A 13,524-nucleotide genomic window follows, 5' to 3' on the forward strand; every position below is an offset into this window, starting at 1 on the left:
CCCCAGGGGAGAGGAAATGCATTCTCCTGCACCTGGGGAAAATCCTCCTCTCAGATTCTCATTTTCAGGCTGGAGTGCTCTGAGAGGGATATAAGAAATGACTGTCAGCAGACCATCAGCTTGTGAGAGGAACAATTTTCATGGCTGAAAGGTGTGCAGGAAGAGCCATGCCAAAGCTTCCTTGACACTGGGATTAATTATTCGCTCAGCTGAGTATGCTCAAACTTGTTTCAGTTCAAAGAAGTCAGGAAGGTTTGGACTGTGCAAACAGCCAAGACTTCAAGTTTTGAAAGAAAATAATCAAATTAAATGACTTCCAAGAAAATACTGGTGGTCTGTGTCCCACAACTCCCAGCAGAACCCAGAAAGGTCTTGGGCTCACCGGGATGGAATGGCTTTACTCGAGGTACTCTCTCCCATCATTTGGGGGACAGACAAATGGCAGCGGAGCAGGGCCAGCGAGCAGCCGCTCTGTAGCAGGGAAGCAGCTCTGGGACAGAGCAGGGTGGGCTGGGGAGACAGGACTCAGTCCCGCACGCCAGCCACGGCCGGCCGCCCCCGCCTGCGCAGCGGCACTCGGCACAGGTGGCATTTACCCAGGCCGGGCGGGCCTGCCGTGCGTCGATCGGGTAACGCGAGGTGACAGCGCGGCCGGGGAGGCGGCGAGCGCGGCGGGGCCCGAGCCCAGGGCAGCCCCGCTCGGGAGCCAGGCCTCTGCGGCTGCACGGCCCTGCCCGCCGGCTGCGGAAGGCCAGCTGAGACCTGCATCGAGCACCAGGGCTTGCTGCTGCTTTGAGCCACCCACTCCACATTCATCATTGGTTATTGCTGATCCGCAAGTGGGGCTGTTTGTCTTTCTTCCCCGTTTCCCTTCTCCACATTAATGCGTGGACAGGTAGCTTCCCGTCCAAGTTCAGGGAAGCTCGATATTGCATTTATTTCTCCCCTGGAGGAGCAGGGAAAGAGAGGACAGGAGGATTATGTGGATTTTCCAGTATCTCCACTGCAAACACGCAGTTCCCAGACAACCCAGTGCCTCCATCAATTCTCCACCAACTCCCTTGAACAGAAACACAAACTCCAGCCTTCTCTTTGAAGGAAGCAAAGCTTAAGAAATTGCATCTGAGTGCTTCATTGTTTCAAAGTGCCTCTGCAAATTACAGCATTGTTTGTGACAGGGAGCAGCTGGAAGTGCGTACACACGCAGACACAGCATCCATCCTGTTGCTTCAGCATTCAGAATAAGGATCATATCCAATGCCAGCTTAGACATCTCTGCTGACATTAGAAAAAATAATGAAGGAAGACCCCCAAGAAACAGTTCTCTGCATTTTGAAAATACTGCCCTTGAGGACATAAACAACAGCATTATATTCACCCACTGGCTACTGAAGCTGAGCAAGGACATGAAGCTTTGATACTCGACTTCCAACTGTGCTTCATCTTCACTTTAGCAAAATCCTAGTCCAGGGATAGAAAACTTGCATGAATAGCCTCATAAATCAGTAGAAGAACACCATCTACATCACAGCAGATGTGTAGGTATCCAACAGATGCACCTGCAGAGCACAAGAGCTCCAGGTCCACCACACCAAGGCTAAACAGCCAGGTCTGGGCTAACACAGCTAAACTGAACCAATGTGAGCTCGATAAAGGCACCTTGGATGCACCTCTGTGCTCCAAGCACTTCCCAGGTAAAGCTGGGGAAAGCATGGAAACAAAGACTCCTCTTTTGCAAGAGTGCACAAGTGACCCCAAATACCTTGGTGAAGGCAGTAAGAAGAGAAGCATCCAGGCTGCAACCAATAAAACTGTCTTGATTTTTACACAAATAATGGCAGCAAACATCAGTTTCAGCACTTACATCTGAGTAGAAAGAAGAATGAGAATGCAGAGACCAGAAACATCCAAGCACTACACACACTGTCTAACCACCACAGGCTGCAAATTTGTTTTGGCTAATGCCCCTTCAGCTCTAACACTCAGCAAAGCCTTGAGAGAAATACCCATGTTCAACACTGGGGTCTGACATCAACTAAGGTCTAAAGCAATCCTTGAAGATCCCTGGCAAGCCTACAGATGATGATACTTTCAACATTCACAGTTTCCTTTTTAATATCAGAGAGAATCAAAAGCTGGAAGTTATCAAATAATGAAAAACACACTTGTGCTCCTGAGGCTTCAGAGAAAAGGTTCATTTCACTGGCACAAACATTTAAAGGTGTGAGTTCCCTTGCCTGACACATGACTTTGCAGATACTTCATCCTCTGCAGATCAGAAAGCACTGAGAAGTGGGAAGAGACAGAGAAGGGCTGATTTCAGGAGAGGAGCATGAATGTGCGTGGGAGGTACAGCCTGGAAAACAGCTTGTCCTTGGGGACAACCTTGAAGGGGAAATACCTGTGAGAAACACTCCTGAAACTGGCTGTAGTTATGTAGCAGGGTACCCATGGTAACTGGAATCCAGCAAAGTTTTGCTTCTATGACTGCAGAAGTCATTTTTGTTTAATACACAGAAGATAAACCACAAAACTGTTCCCTTTCTGGTGATATTTTTAACTGTCCAAGCAGATTCCCACAGACAGTACAGATTGCCATGCTAATATCCTACAGAAAGGTTAGTGGGCTTGCCTTGCTTTTAAGGACCAGTAATCCCTGTGTTTCTATCCTCCTGCTCAACTCCAAGTCAATAAATAATGCCGCCTTCCCTGACCACTAAAAACAAGGAGCAAAACTTTCAGGAGGTGTACTGGCACATGTGTGAGCAGGGGCTTCTCCAACAGAGACCTACACAGGGCAGCAGAAGGTTTCCCTTGGCTCTCCAGGTGGTGGGAAGAGCTGTTCCCTCTCCTCTTTGGTAATGCTCCTCTGCCTCCCTTGCAAACGGGGGCCATCCAAAACCTGGCCACAAGAAGCTGTGTACTGTGTCCAAATGTCCTTGGACATACTAAGCTATTGACCCACTGTCTAATTTCAGTCAAATCAGGCCAAGACCTCAAAATAGCATCTGCTGCTGAGCTGGCATCCTTTAGCAACTACACATCAAGTAATTAAAAATGAACTGCAAGCCAAATTTACTTACCCTAACAAGGTATCACATCCCCCTGGTGACCACAGTAACACATAAGAGTTGGATAAAGTTCCTCATCTCAAAAAAAAAAAAAAAAAGAAAAAGTTGTAGAATTTGAGGCCTGAAGGGTTTTTCATGATCGATTGATGAGATTTCCCACTTGGCCAGCAGCCACCAGGAAAAAACATGCACAAATTCCTACAGCTGTCTTTGAATTCATGGAGAGGCTACAGGTCCCCAGGAGAATGGATCCCACTGACTGCAGGATCTGTGGTTGCCCCAGGCAATTGAAGGCAAGTGTCTCCTGCTTTAAAAGAAAAATTAAAAAAAAATTTTAAATTGCATTTTCATAGATGCAGGAGTTGCCCAGTCACTGGATTTTCTCACACCTTTGCTGGGTCCAAGGGCTCTTTTCCATCTTCACATCCACAGTTATAGGAATGGACACAGCAAGCTATGACATCCAGGGAAAAAAGCATCCTGCAGGTCACAAAACCTGGGACCATCACATGTGAAAAAGGTGCCAGCCAGCCACCCAGCTAGGCAGCAGAGCCACTCCAGGCACAATCTGGGTTTTCCTCTCCCTATCCCCCAAACAACCTGGCCTAACCCCACTTTGCTTGGGAGAGCTGACAAGATTGCAGCCGGAGGTGGTGTGGCCGCAGGCCAAGTTACATGAGAACTAATAAAAGAGACTTTGTGGAGGAGCCAAGTTAGTTCTTGTCCCCAACCAGCTATGCCAGAGAGTGCTCAAAGAGAGAGGACAGCCAGCACAGCATCTTTCCTTGTTCTGGGAGCTGGGCTTTGGGTGAAATGCATCCTTCTGGAGAATAAAAACACATTTTTGAGCCCTTTCTTTGCTCCTATAGCCCAGCCTTAGCACACATCTCCTGCTTTAGATGTCTAAGGGTGACTCATCTGAACATTTTCCCTGCTATTCTACAAACTCATCTGTGACACCTTGGAGTCTGATTGTCCTTTTCTCTTCACAATCATGTGCTTATGACCAAGTTGCGTATGTACTTTCTCAGACAAATTTGGTGGTGCTATTCAGATGTTTAAGATCAAAGTGAGTGTTATATGTGCCATCGTAAACATGTACCTTATTTCTAACCTGAATGAAGATAAAATTAAGGTAAAGCAGATGTAACAGTTACCTGAAAGCAAAGAAAAAGACAGCAAGTACACATTTGGTATTTTTTTGCCTTTGTGCTCCAAATGAAGCCCAGAATTTCAGAGCTAAAGGAAATCTGAATGCAATAAGATCTAGATACACTGAACAGCAGCAGCCACATCACCTTAACTTTGCCCTCCAGCAACACAGTGCAATGAATGCTACAAGCTGACAGCTTACTGTGGACACTGCTCTTGCATGCTGATGTTCCCCCCGATGCACATCCAGGAACAGTTTCACAGCTATTTCAAAAGATGGGGGAGCAGCAAAGCCATGTACACACTGCAGGCCTGATGGAGATGCAGGCTGCCTGCATGGGCTTCATGGTGAGGACCCAAGGCAGTGGAAGCTCCCTTCCTTCTGTGGTCACCACGATCTCTCCTGCTCCAAAGCCTGACTCCCTTCTCCCACAGCCATAAGCTGTCTGGCTAGGGCAGCTATCGCTTTCTCAACCAGCCAGAAATCCCCCTCTGCAGACCCAACCACCCAAGGAGGGGGAGCTGCCACATCACCAAGCTGCCTCAGGGACATGGAAGCCCTCTGGTTTTGAGTGGAGTGTGAGTGGTAACCTGCATCCAGGGAGCACAGGACAGGACAGAGTAGCTGTTTTAAAGCATCCCAAACAAAAGCTGGCCGATGCTTTTGCATCTCTGTCAGGCATTCACATACAGAAAACACCTCTGTTTCTAATACCAAGTTAGAAGCAGGTTAAAACACCAGTTTAATACTTTAAATGAAAGTTAAACTCCCAATATACTGAACTGTTGGAGAACAGTCCCTTCACCTTTATTGGTGGAACAGCAATCCCTCTGCTCCTATTACCAATTTCCTCTCCTAGAAATCACTCAAAGGCTCTGCTGAATGCTGTGACCCTTGTCCCTACAGGGATCTCTGCCTGGTTCCTATGAAGATCAGCTTGAATGTCACTTTTCTTTTGGTTCATTGCAAATTTGTAATAGTAATAAATTAAATACAAATAACACTTTCATTGTTTCACTCTTATTACAGCAATGGGAGAGAGTTCAGCTGGTCTTTGTTTGGTCCTTAAAAACACCAGTGAGCAATAGATTCTCCCAAGGAGTCATCTCTTTTCTCCAGAAACAGCCTAAAAAGGTATTTTGGAAAGTTGAGCGCTTGTGAAACTCGATGATGACTTGATGCAATACCAATGACTTTTCTGGAGTTGGAGAATTACCAGAGGTGAGCATCTGGTGCAAGAGGGAGGGGAAAAGAAACCCATACACATAGCGGGAACATCCCATGTGCAGTTTGATGTCTGCATGAACTGCTCCTCCAGCAGAGAAATAACAGGCTGATGTACGCAGCCTGAGGGCTTCCAGAGCGAATCCTAGAGCCATTTACCCACCTTGAAGGGCTGGGAACAACTTGAGGAGTTTTCCAGAGATACTAAGACTTTGCATATCCATGCACTTTAAGTTCCCTGGCACAGCCCCAGTACTTTTGTCAGCAGTCAATAGGTGGGTGCTCCCAGCCCCTCGCAGCCAAGTTCTCCAACCTACATAGGCTCCTCTACCCATTCCCCTTGCACATTCCCCATGTCCGGGCAAGAGGAATAACTTCAGATAAAAATAATGAGCGAGTAATTGCAAAGTTCATTTCCCTAGAGCAGCTGTGGTTTCTGCAGCCACGGCTTGCTCACGGTGGTGTGCACAGGGGTATCACAGCCCCAGCCCTCCGCCGTCTCCCTGGGCAGCCTCACTTGGCTAATCTGACACAGCTTCACACGATTATGGTGGTGTCTGTGTCACAAGGGCAGGAGACAGCCACAAGGCAAGGAAATAGCCCTCTTAAAATTTTCTCGGGGGGTGTTTTATGTTTGAAAAGTAATTTTTTCCCAAACAACTTAAGAAAAATTAAATTGGGAAGATGCTTACTTGGTTTGATCCTGTTCTTTCAATGAAGATATTCAAGCCACCTCACACAGACACATAGATGCATCTCCCAAATGATATACTAAACTTCAAAGCAGAGTGCAGTGGTTTGACTCAAGCCTGCAAAATTTCAGGCAGCCTGGTTTGGCTGTGCAGAAGTTCACAGCACATAAAACCACAGGACAGCTTCACTCACAAGCACACGGGCACTGTAGGTTACAGCCACATCCGAGCTAGGTTAAACACGCTTTTAAATTCCCTTTACACCCCCACTTCCCCCCCCCCCCCCCCACCCCCGAGTCCTACTGCGGGATCAGTTCCTCCACCTAACCCAGAAGGCACAGATTGCAAACGCAAGTAAAATACTTACTGCCAAAGCCTGCAGGAAACTTAATGAAGTGAGGATAATTCCCATACATGTTTAATCTTCAGTTCATCGCTTGCCTTTCTAAATACAACTGCCTCCTCTAACTTCAAAGCTGCCCGGAGCGCAGCGCAGCCCGCCGGGGTCGGGACATGGCTCTGCAGGAGCAGGGGCTCTCGGAGGGTGCCAGGGCAGCTGCCTCCTCCCGCGGCCTCATCCTCGCTTCACGCCGGCAGCAGCTGCCGGCCGGGCTGAGACATGCCCTTGTTCTCCGCCGCTCAGCGCCGGCTCCCGTGCTCAGCTGGCTCGGCTCCCTGCGAATTCACGGCGGACCGGCCAGCGAGCATAATCGCCCAGCTAAGACGCCAATCAATGCACGACGGCTCCGGGATAGATCAGAAATTGGGAGGAGGGGGAGAGGTTAAGTTGTTTAGGGGAGGAGCATCGTGGGGAAGGAGGGGGGTGCTTTGCTTTTCCACCAGTGAAGACTCGATGCGGTGGATTAGTTACACCGACCCCGGCCATGTGGAGGGCTTCTCTGGCCAGGCAAAGGACCAGCCCTCGCCCAGAGGAGTTCCACATCCACGCTCCCATCCCACACCAAATCGTGCCTCAGCTGTGCTCCCGACATCAAGTCACGGCCCTGTGGTGCTGGACTGCAGTCACCCGTAGGAAATGCAGCCAAGGCTGAGGAGGACCGGGATCTTCCTGGGGCTAGCAGAGCAGGAAGCTCAACTCTCATCCCCAACCCTACCCAAAAGAGTACGAAAGACACACAAACCACATTAAAAAACATCACGTCATTAACCAGTTGCTAAAGCCGTATGGATTGAGAAGAGGTGGGACACAGGACAGAGCCTGGGGGGGTTCAATCCATGCTGCATACAGTCAGTGAAGTTCACAGCCAGGGCAGCAGAGTGCATTAGGCTACAGACAGCCCCAGATGTACATCCACAACTTCAATCTAATGCCCAGCCATCCTGGCAATGAACTTCTGCAGGAAATGTGCAGAAATAAGTGGAAACAAGCAGCCAGTTGCCAGGCTGCGGCAGAGCCCCACGAAGTCCTCAGCACTGCCTCCTCCAGTGACTGGTACTCCAAATCAGGAACAGCCTCTGTTCCCTGCCTGGCAAGGCCCCAGCCAAACCCATGCAATTCTGGGCAGAGGCAAGGATACAGGCAACATCACAGCCCACTGTTTCTGGTTTCTTATCTGGGAAGCCTCAAATGAAGCCACCTCAAAGGGATGGAGGAGGGAGGAATTTTGCCAGAGACCGGAGACTGAGGTCTGCACTTACATGTGTGCTGGAGGAGAAGATGGGTTGCAGACCCATTGGCCACATGGCAGAGAAAGGGGGCTCAGGGCTAGCAAGGGGCTTTGCCTTCCCAGGGAGACTGTGAACCATGGGGACCATGGGGAGCATGGCATGGAAGCGGCAAGACAAAAAGAGGGAAGAGCAGATTAGGATGTTTGGCATCCTACAAGGGCCTTCTGGCACTTGGATCCCTCCAGGTCACCCCAGGGCCCATTTTGCCCTTTGGCACTAAGCATGCTGGAAGGGGAAGGCATGGAATATGCCAGCCCAGAGCTGTTCAGAGCACCCAGCAGCAGCTCAGGCAGATGCTGACTGAGGTGCAGTCACCCCTGAGCTATCGCATGTGCAGAAAGAAAGGTTACCCTTGTTAGCTCTGTTTCTTCCTTTGCTCTCAGACATTGCCACATCCATTTATCTCTAGCTAGAGTTTAAACAAGGGAAAAGGTCTTTCCTCACCCTTATATTAACTACCTTTAAATTATTTTTAAAAGGTAATTTTGTTTCCTCCAATTTCTGCACTTCCATCTGCGTGTGAGGACTTGGTAATGTGCAGTATCAGGAGGACACCATGACATGGATGCACAGCTCTTAATGGGCAGCGGGTATATCAGATCAGCTCCAGGACTTAGAGTTTACCTGAGAATGGGAACCTAACATTTGGGAGTGCATCTCCACACAGCAGAACAAATGGATAACCTGCCTGCTGTCAGGAGCAAGGAGGTTTGCAGGCAGCGCTATCAGCATTCTGTATAGCCCATTAGCTGTGGTCCACATTTATACACACAGTTTTTTCTCACAGTTAAAAAAAAAAGAAAACAAGAGATCAGTATTCAGAGTAGGTTCTACTGAGGCAAAAAAACCACCAAGCAACTGCAGTCTCACAGGGGGAATACAAACAGCAGAGATCACTCTTGTATTTTCTATCTGGCCACCTTTCACATCTCATTTGTTTTATTGCACAAACACTAATGGCACTGCAGAACTGTTTCTGGAGGAGGAGAGGCAGCTGAGCACCAATGCTTACACATCCTGCTCACTGGCCATAAGTTTTGAGCTCTGGGGAAGGGAGACTAAAGGGTATCATAACCAGCATGAGACCACAACACAGCACCATCTGAATGTGTGGTGCTATGTCCTGTCCCTCTCCCTGTTCAGCTGAGCTTGTGTCCTGTCCTGCCACCACCCCAACATATAAAAAGGACATCCCCAGTGAATGTCCTTCCTCAGATCAGGCCCATCCTGCAAGTGTTCACAGCTACATCCAGGTGCAGGAGTTGTAGGCACAGCTCCTGTTTCAGTGGAGGCTGCCCCATGCTCCACCCTGTCTAATCCAAGTGGCATCAATCCCAGCAACCACAAGGATTTCTAACCTGTAGGCAAAGTTTGCTATTTCAGGATAACCCTGGCCTTGCCTCCAGTGCTGTCCTTTAACAGCCACTCTGGGGACTCTTGTTAGGGGCAGGAAGCAAAAGCCAGGCACAAGGCAGGGATACCTCCATGCCCTGCAGGCAGAAACCCAGGGCACTGCTGAGGAACAGGCTGCAAGGTGGCTTGTTTCAATCCCCTGATAGAAAATTGGATTTCTCAGCAGGGCAAGTTTTTTTCCTCTGTGACAAGACTGAAAGAAAAAATTTTCAATCAAAAAGCCTAGCAAACAATCTGCTTCCAAAAGAAATGATTTTTCACACACACACACACACACACACACACACACACTCAATAAGATCCAAAACTTCCACACAAGAGGACTTTGTGCAGCCCCACACACAACCTGCCTGAGGGACGTTTCTCTGATCTGGTGTCATGGGAAAGTGCTGGCATGATGGGAAGCCTGCCTGTCCAGCACCCATGCAGAGACACAGTGGGTCCATGTACCCCTGGTCCCCAGGTGCCCACCAGCACTCAGAACTGAGATGCTGTTTTGAGACAAATCCACTCTTGCACAGCAGTTTCGCTTCCACCTGCTTGAGTCACACCTCCCTGCCATCCCAGCCTGGCTTGTCCCTTGCCCTGAGGCTGAATAAGAGGGTTTGTGCCCTTGCCAAGCAGCCGTGGGACAGAGCAGGGGCTGAGCCAGCTGCATGCTCAGTTCAGCCCTGGCAGCTCTGGGAATGGGGAGGTGTGAGCAGCGAAGCGGCTTTGCGTTCTAAGCACCAACCACGCCGAGATTTAGCAGTACCATTAATTCTTACCCACCACACGGGATCTCAGCAGCTTTAATTCCATGCTAATGAAGTTTTAGTAGGGAATTATTTTTATTGATCTGCCCAGAGCAAAGAGCCTGATTTTAGACCAGCTCTGTCAGCACCCCCTTCCTCACAGCTCTTTTCTTTCTTTGGGAGAGGAAAGAAGACAAAACAGCTCTGAGCTCCTTAAAAAGGTTGGCAGTCCCAAGCAGTAAGTGGATTACTTTATTGATTTTTAGCAGATCTGGGTTAGTGAGTGCTTAGCACTGCAGAACACATGCACACACAGAGCAACTTCAAGGAAACCCCTCCAGGCCCTTTCCTCAGGCAAATCAAGTGGCAGGCAATTAATTTAGGAGACCACCATGGATTTTGGAGTGTGGAGAAGTTCCAGTCCCTGCACCCAAATCAGTCTGTGACAGACAGACTCCAGGAGCCAGCCCAGCCTCTCTTAAGTAGTATTGCAGGACCTTACTGAGGCAGCCCCTCAGTTTCTTCTAGAATAGCACAATTCACAGCTTCAAAGTATTAAACGCTTTTTATTCCCCCGCCCATTGTCGTTGTTGTGTAAAAGGAGACATTATGACTGCCACTGTTAATTTAGGAAGGAAAACCATTGCCATGCTGCATCCAGATGGGATTCAGTGCTGCCAGTGGGCATCCAGCAGCCACACCTGGGGGCATCAGTCAGAGCAGGACTCTTGACAAAGCAGAACTGTTCAAGCCATCCAAGATGCTAGCATTGTGTTGGGATCCCCAGCTCACTCGCCCGCCTCCCAGTTAGCTTTCCAAGGCCACTGTACTGCAGAGAATATTTCTGCAGTGTGTTGGAATAGCATATCAAAGAACTCCTCCACCAGTACTGCTCCTTTCAGGATGCTGGTGTCTGGAGCCAGACCCTGACTGTGTAAAGGTCTACAGGGGAATAATTTTATCCCACTCTGCACCAGAACCAAGAAAACTGGAAATTAAATATGGTCCCTTTTCCTTGAACCAGGAAAACCCCAAATATGTCCAAGAATTCCACAAGCCCCACCTCATCTTTGTTTAAAGGCAGAGGCAGTCTATGTAGATACTGATGCCATAGATATGACCAAATGAAAAGGTTGCAGCTTTTATAATCCCACAGCTGCATGTTCATTTCGTCCTGCCACACTGCTCCAGGGTGACAGAATCCCAGGGAAAACCCATTGCCCATGGAGTGCTGGTGTTAGAACTGGGGCTCCCTTCATATGGCTAATGAGGTGCAATAGGGGCTACCAGGCTGAGTGCCCCAGGAGCCAAAAATGCCCATTCTCCTCCCTGCTGGCCTCTGAGGGTGGACAAACAGACACCAGGTGACCTGCTCAGGGCCAAACAGGAAGTCAGTGCCAGGGCAGGGACTTGAAACTGGATTTCTCCAAGCTAACAAGTGGATTGAGCCAACCTCATCCATCTGTTGCACTGGTTGGCATTGGCCTGGGACAGGCAAAAGTCACCAAAAGCAAGGTGTTTCCCTGGAGATGGAGAGGAGGGGAATTGCTGCATCAGCCCTTCTCCATGCAGCCCTGCCCTTTCTCATGTCCAGCAATAACCACAGACACCAAGCTAATGAAATTAGGCCCAGAGCCCCACCGGGCTAATGCAATTACCAACAGCAGCATATTCAAACAGCAGCACCACAAACACACCTGCAGAAACACAGCCTGCCCTCTCCTTCTCCCCAGGCCTTCCCTCTCTCTCGCTGAGCCCCACAGCTGCCCCCCAGCGTGGGTCCCATCCCCAAGGTCTCAGGGCCAGGGCCACCATCCCCAGTGACAGGCTGCTCCAGGGAGGGCACTGCCTACCTTGCAGAAAGCACCATCCCATGCTGCCAAGCACAGCCTCTGAGGGCAGATAATTCCCAGCCTGTTTAAACCTCGGGAGACCTTCAATTACCAGCACCATAATGAGGCCCTCGACACTAATCAGTGGTGTCACCAAATCCTCTTATGCCTGCCTAAGCACCTCCAGCAGCTTTGCTGGTTGCAGAGCCCAGCTGCCCAACCCTGCAGGGAATTACCTCCTCAGACAGGCACCAGTGGTGGCACTTACATATATTGACACAGATGACAGTAAAGCACTCACAGGCATTTGTGCAAGGTGACAGAGATACCTGACAAGGCCTCTGCCCAGCTCAGAAGGCACCTGGACCAAGCCCACACTGGAGATGCACTGGAGTGGACAAACATTGCTAAACTAGCAGAGATATTTTCATGCTAATGTTCCCTGAGATGCAAAGGGCAGATTTATGCCTGTCAGCTGTACCCATCAAGCCAAGCTCACACTCCGGGATGCTCCAAGAGTTTTAAGCCCTTGAGTGCGGCTGGCAGGTGACCCTGTCTCGCTCCTGTGCGCTGGCAGTGGCTCATGGGGTGACAGGCAGCTCCCTCCGCACATCCGCTCTGACTCACGCTTTCTGCTCCAACAATGCACTTTTGAATATCATGAGGGCAGCAAAAACAACAGGTCCACTATAACGCCAAGATATCCTGAGGCAGAAAATCCATTCGGAGCCCAGCTAGAGAGAGTCAAGTCAATTAGACACTTTCTGGGGCGTCAAGCTGCCAACAATCCCGGCCTTTGTAACAGTGAAGAATCACTGCCTATGTGCTTCCCAGAGCCTCCCCCTTGCCAGATCAGAAAGGTCAGCAGCAGTAGCGTCATGGAAAAGCATGCAGCAAAGTGTTCCTGGGAAGGTGGATCCAAAAAAGTAGCATTTGGATCCTCTGGAAAATATTCCTTTGTCAAAAGTGTGGATTGCTTTGGGTTGGGCCTGCAAGGGAATAAGCAAGCCTGTAATGAAGGAGACTTGTGCTGCACCACAAAGAGATTTGGGCATGCATTGTATCCAGAAGCAATGGGTGGGCCAAGAGTGGAAGCTCAGAGTTTGGGAGTTCATGGCTCCCTGCCTGCTTTCAGGCAGGTCACTCTACCTTTTTACCTTTTCTGGAATAAAGATCAGGGAGACAAGAAAGGAACCCCAGTATTTCAATTGAGAGAGTCACCCATCCCTCACACTTCAAGCTGAGCACCTTATTTCTCTTGTCCATGGTACAAGACAGCAAACTGTGCTGTAAAACCAGGATTCCAGGCTGGATGAGCACTGAATGAAATGAGGATTTCTATGTGCAAGTGCTGAAGTCACTCAGATCCAAAAGCAGGTCTCTGACAAAAGGGCCTTGTGTCCAGAAGAGATTTTGTTGGGAAGAGAACACTCAACTCTTAAGCTCACCTTGACAAGTCATTTGGTGTTCAGCAAGGGATATTCAAAGGACAGGTGAAGAAAGGTTCACTTGGTACCTCCTTGATACCACTCTGCAAGCAAACTTTCCAATCAGAGCACCAGAGAACATACAGGTTGTCGTTTAAACACAAGCCCATCTCTAACCCTGCCGTTCACATGATGTGGAGCTGGGATTTCTGCAAAATGCCTGAAAACAGCTAGGTTATCGTCCTTCAAAGAAAACTACACCCTGACCAGGATTTTCTCATCTCCTGGG

The 13,524-nt window shown here is 49.3% G+C and overlaps 1 protein-coding gene across 2 annotated transcripts in view; it reads right to left on the reverse strand.

Annotated features, from left to right (window-relative positions):
* The window catches only part of RXRG (retinoid X receptor gamma), a gene marked incomplete at both ends in the record, with an annotated part of 36,703 nt that overhangs the window by 14,107 nt on the left and 9,072 nt on the right, over positions 1–13,524 (reverse strand). The window contains one exon of one of the 2 annotated variants that reach the window (XM_082286907.1): positions 6,508–6,556. The exons of the other annotated variant lie outside the window; for it this stretch is intronic. Within the exon in view, the coding sequence (XP_082143033.1) occupies positions 6,508–6,556 (49 nt within the window). Of the gene's footprint in view, positions 1–6,507; positions 6,557–13,524 lie in introns of those variants that run through there. 2 annotated transcript variants of the gene reach the window in all.

The sequence above is a fragment of the Coloeus monedula genome, assembly GCF_965178545.1.
Source record: "Coloeus monedula genome assembly, chromosome: 9".
In the NCBI taxonomy this organism is placed as follows: domain Eukaryota; kingdom Metazoa; phylum Chordata; class Aves; order Passeriformes; family Corvidae; genus Coloeus; species Coloeus monedula.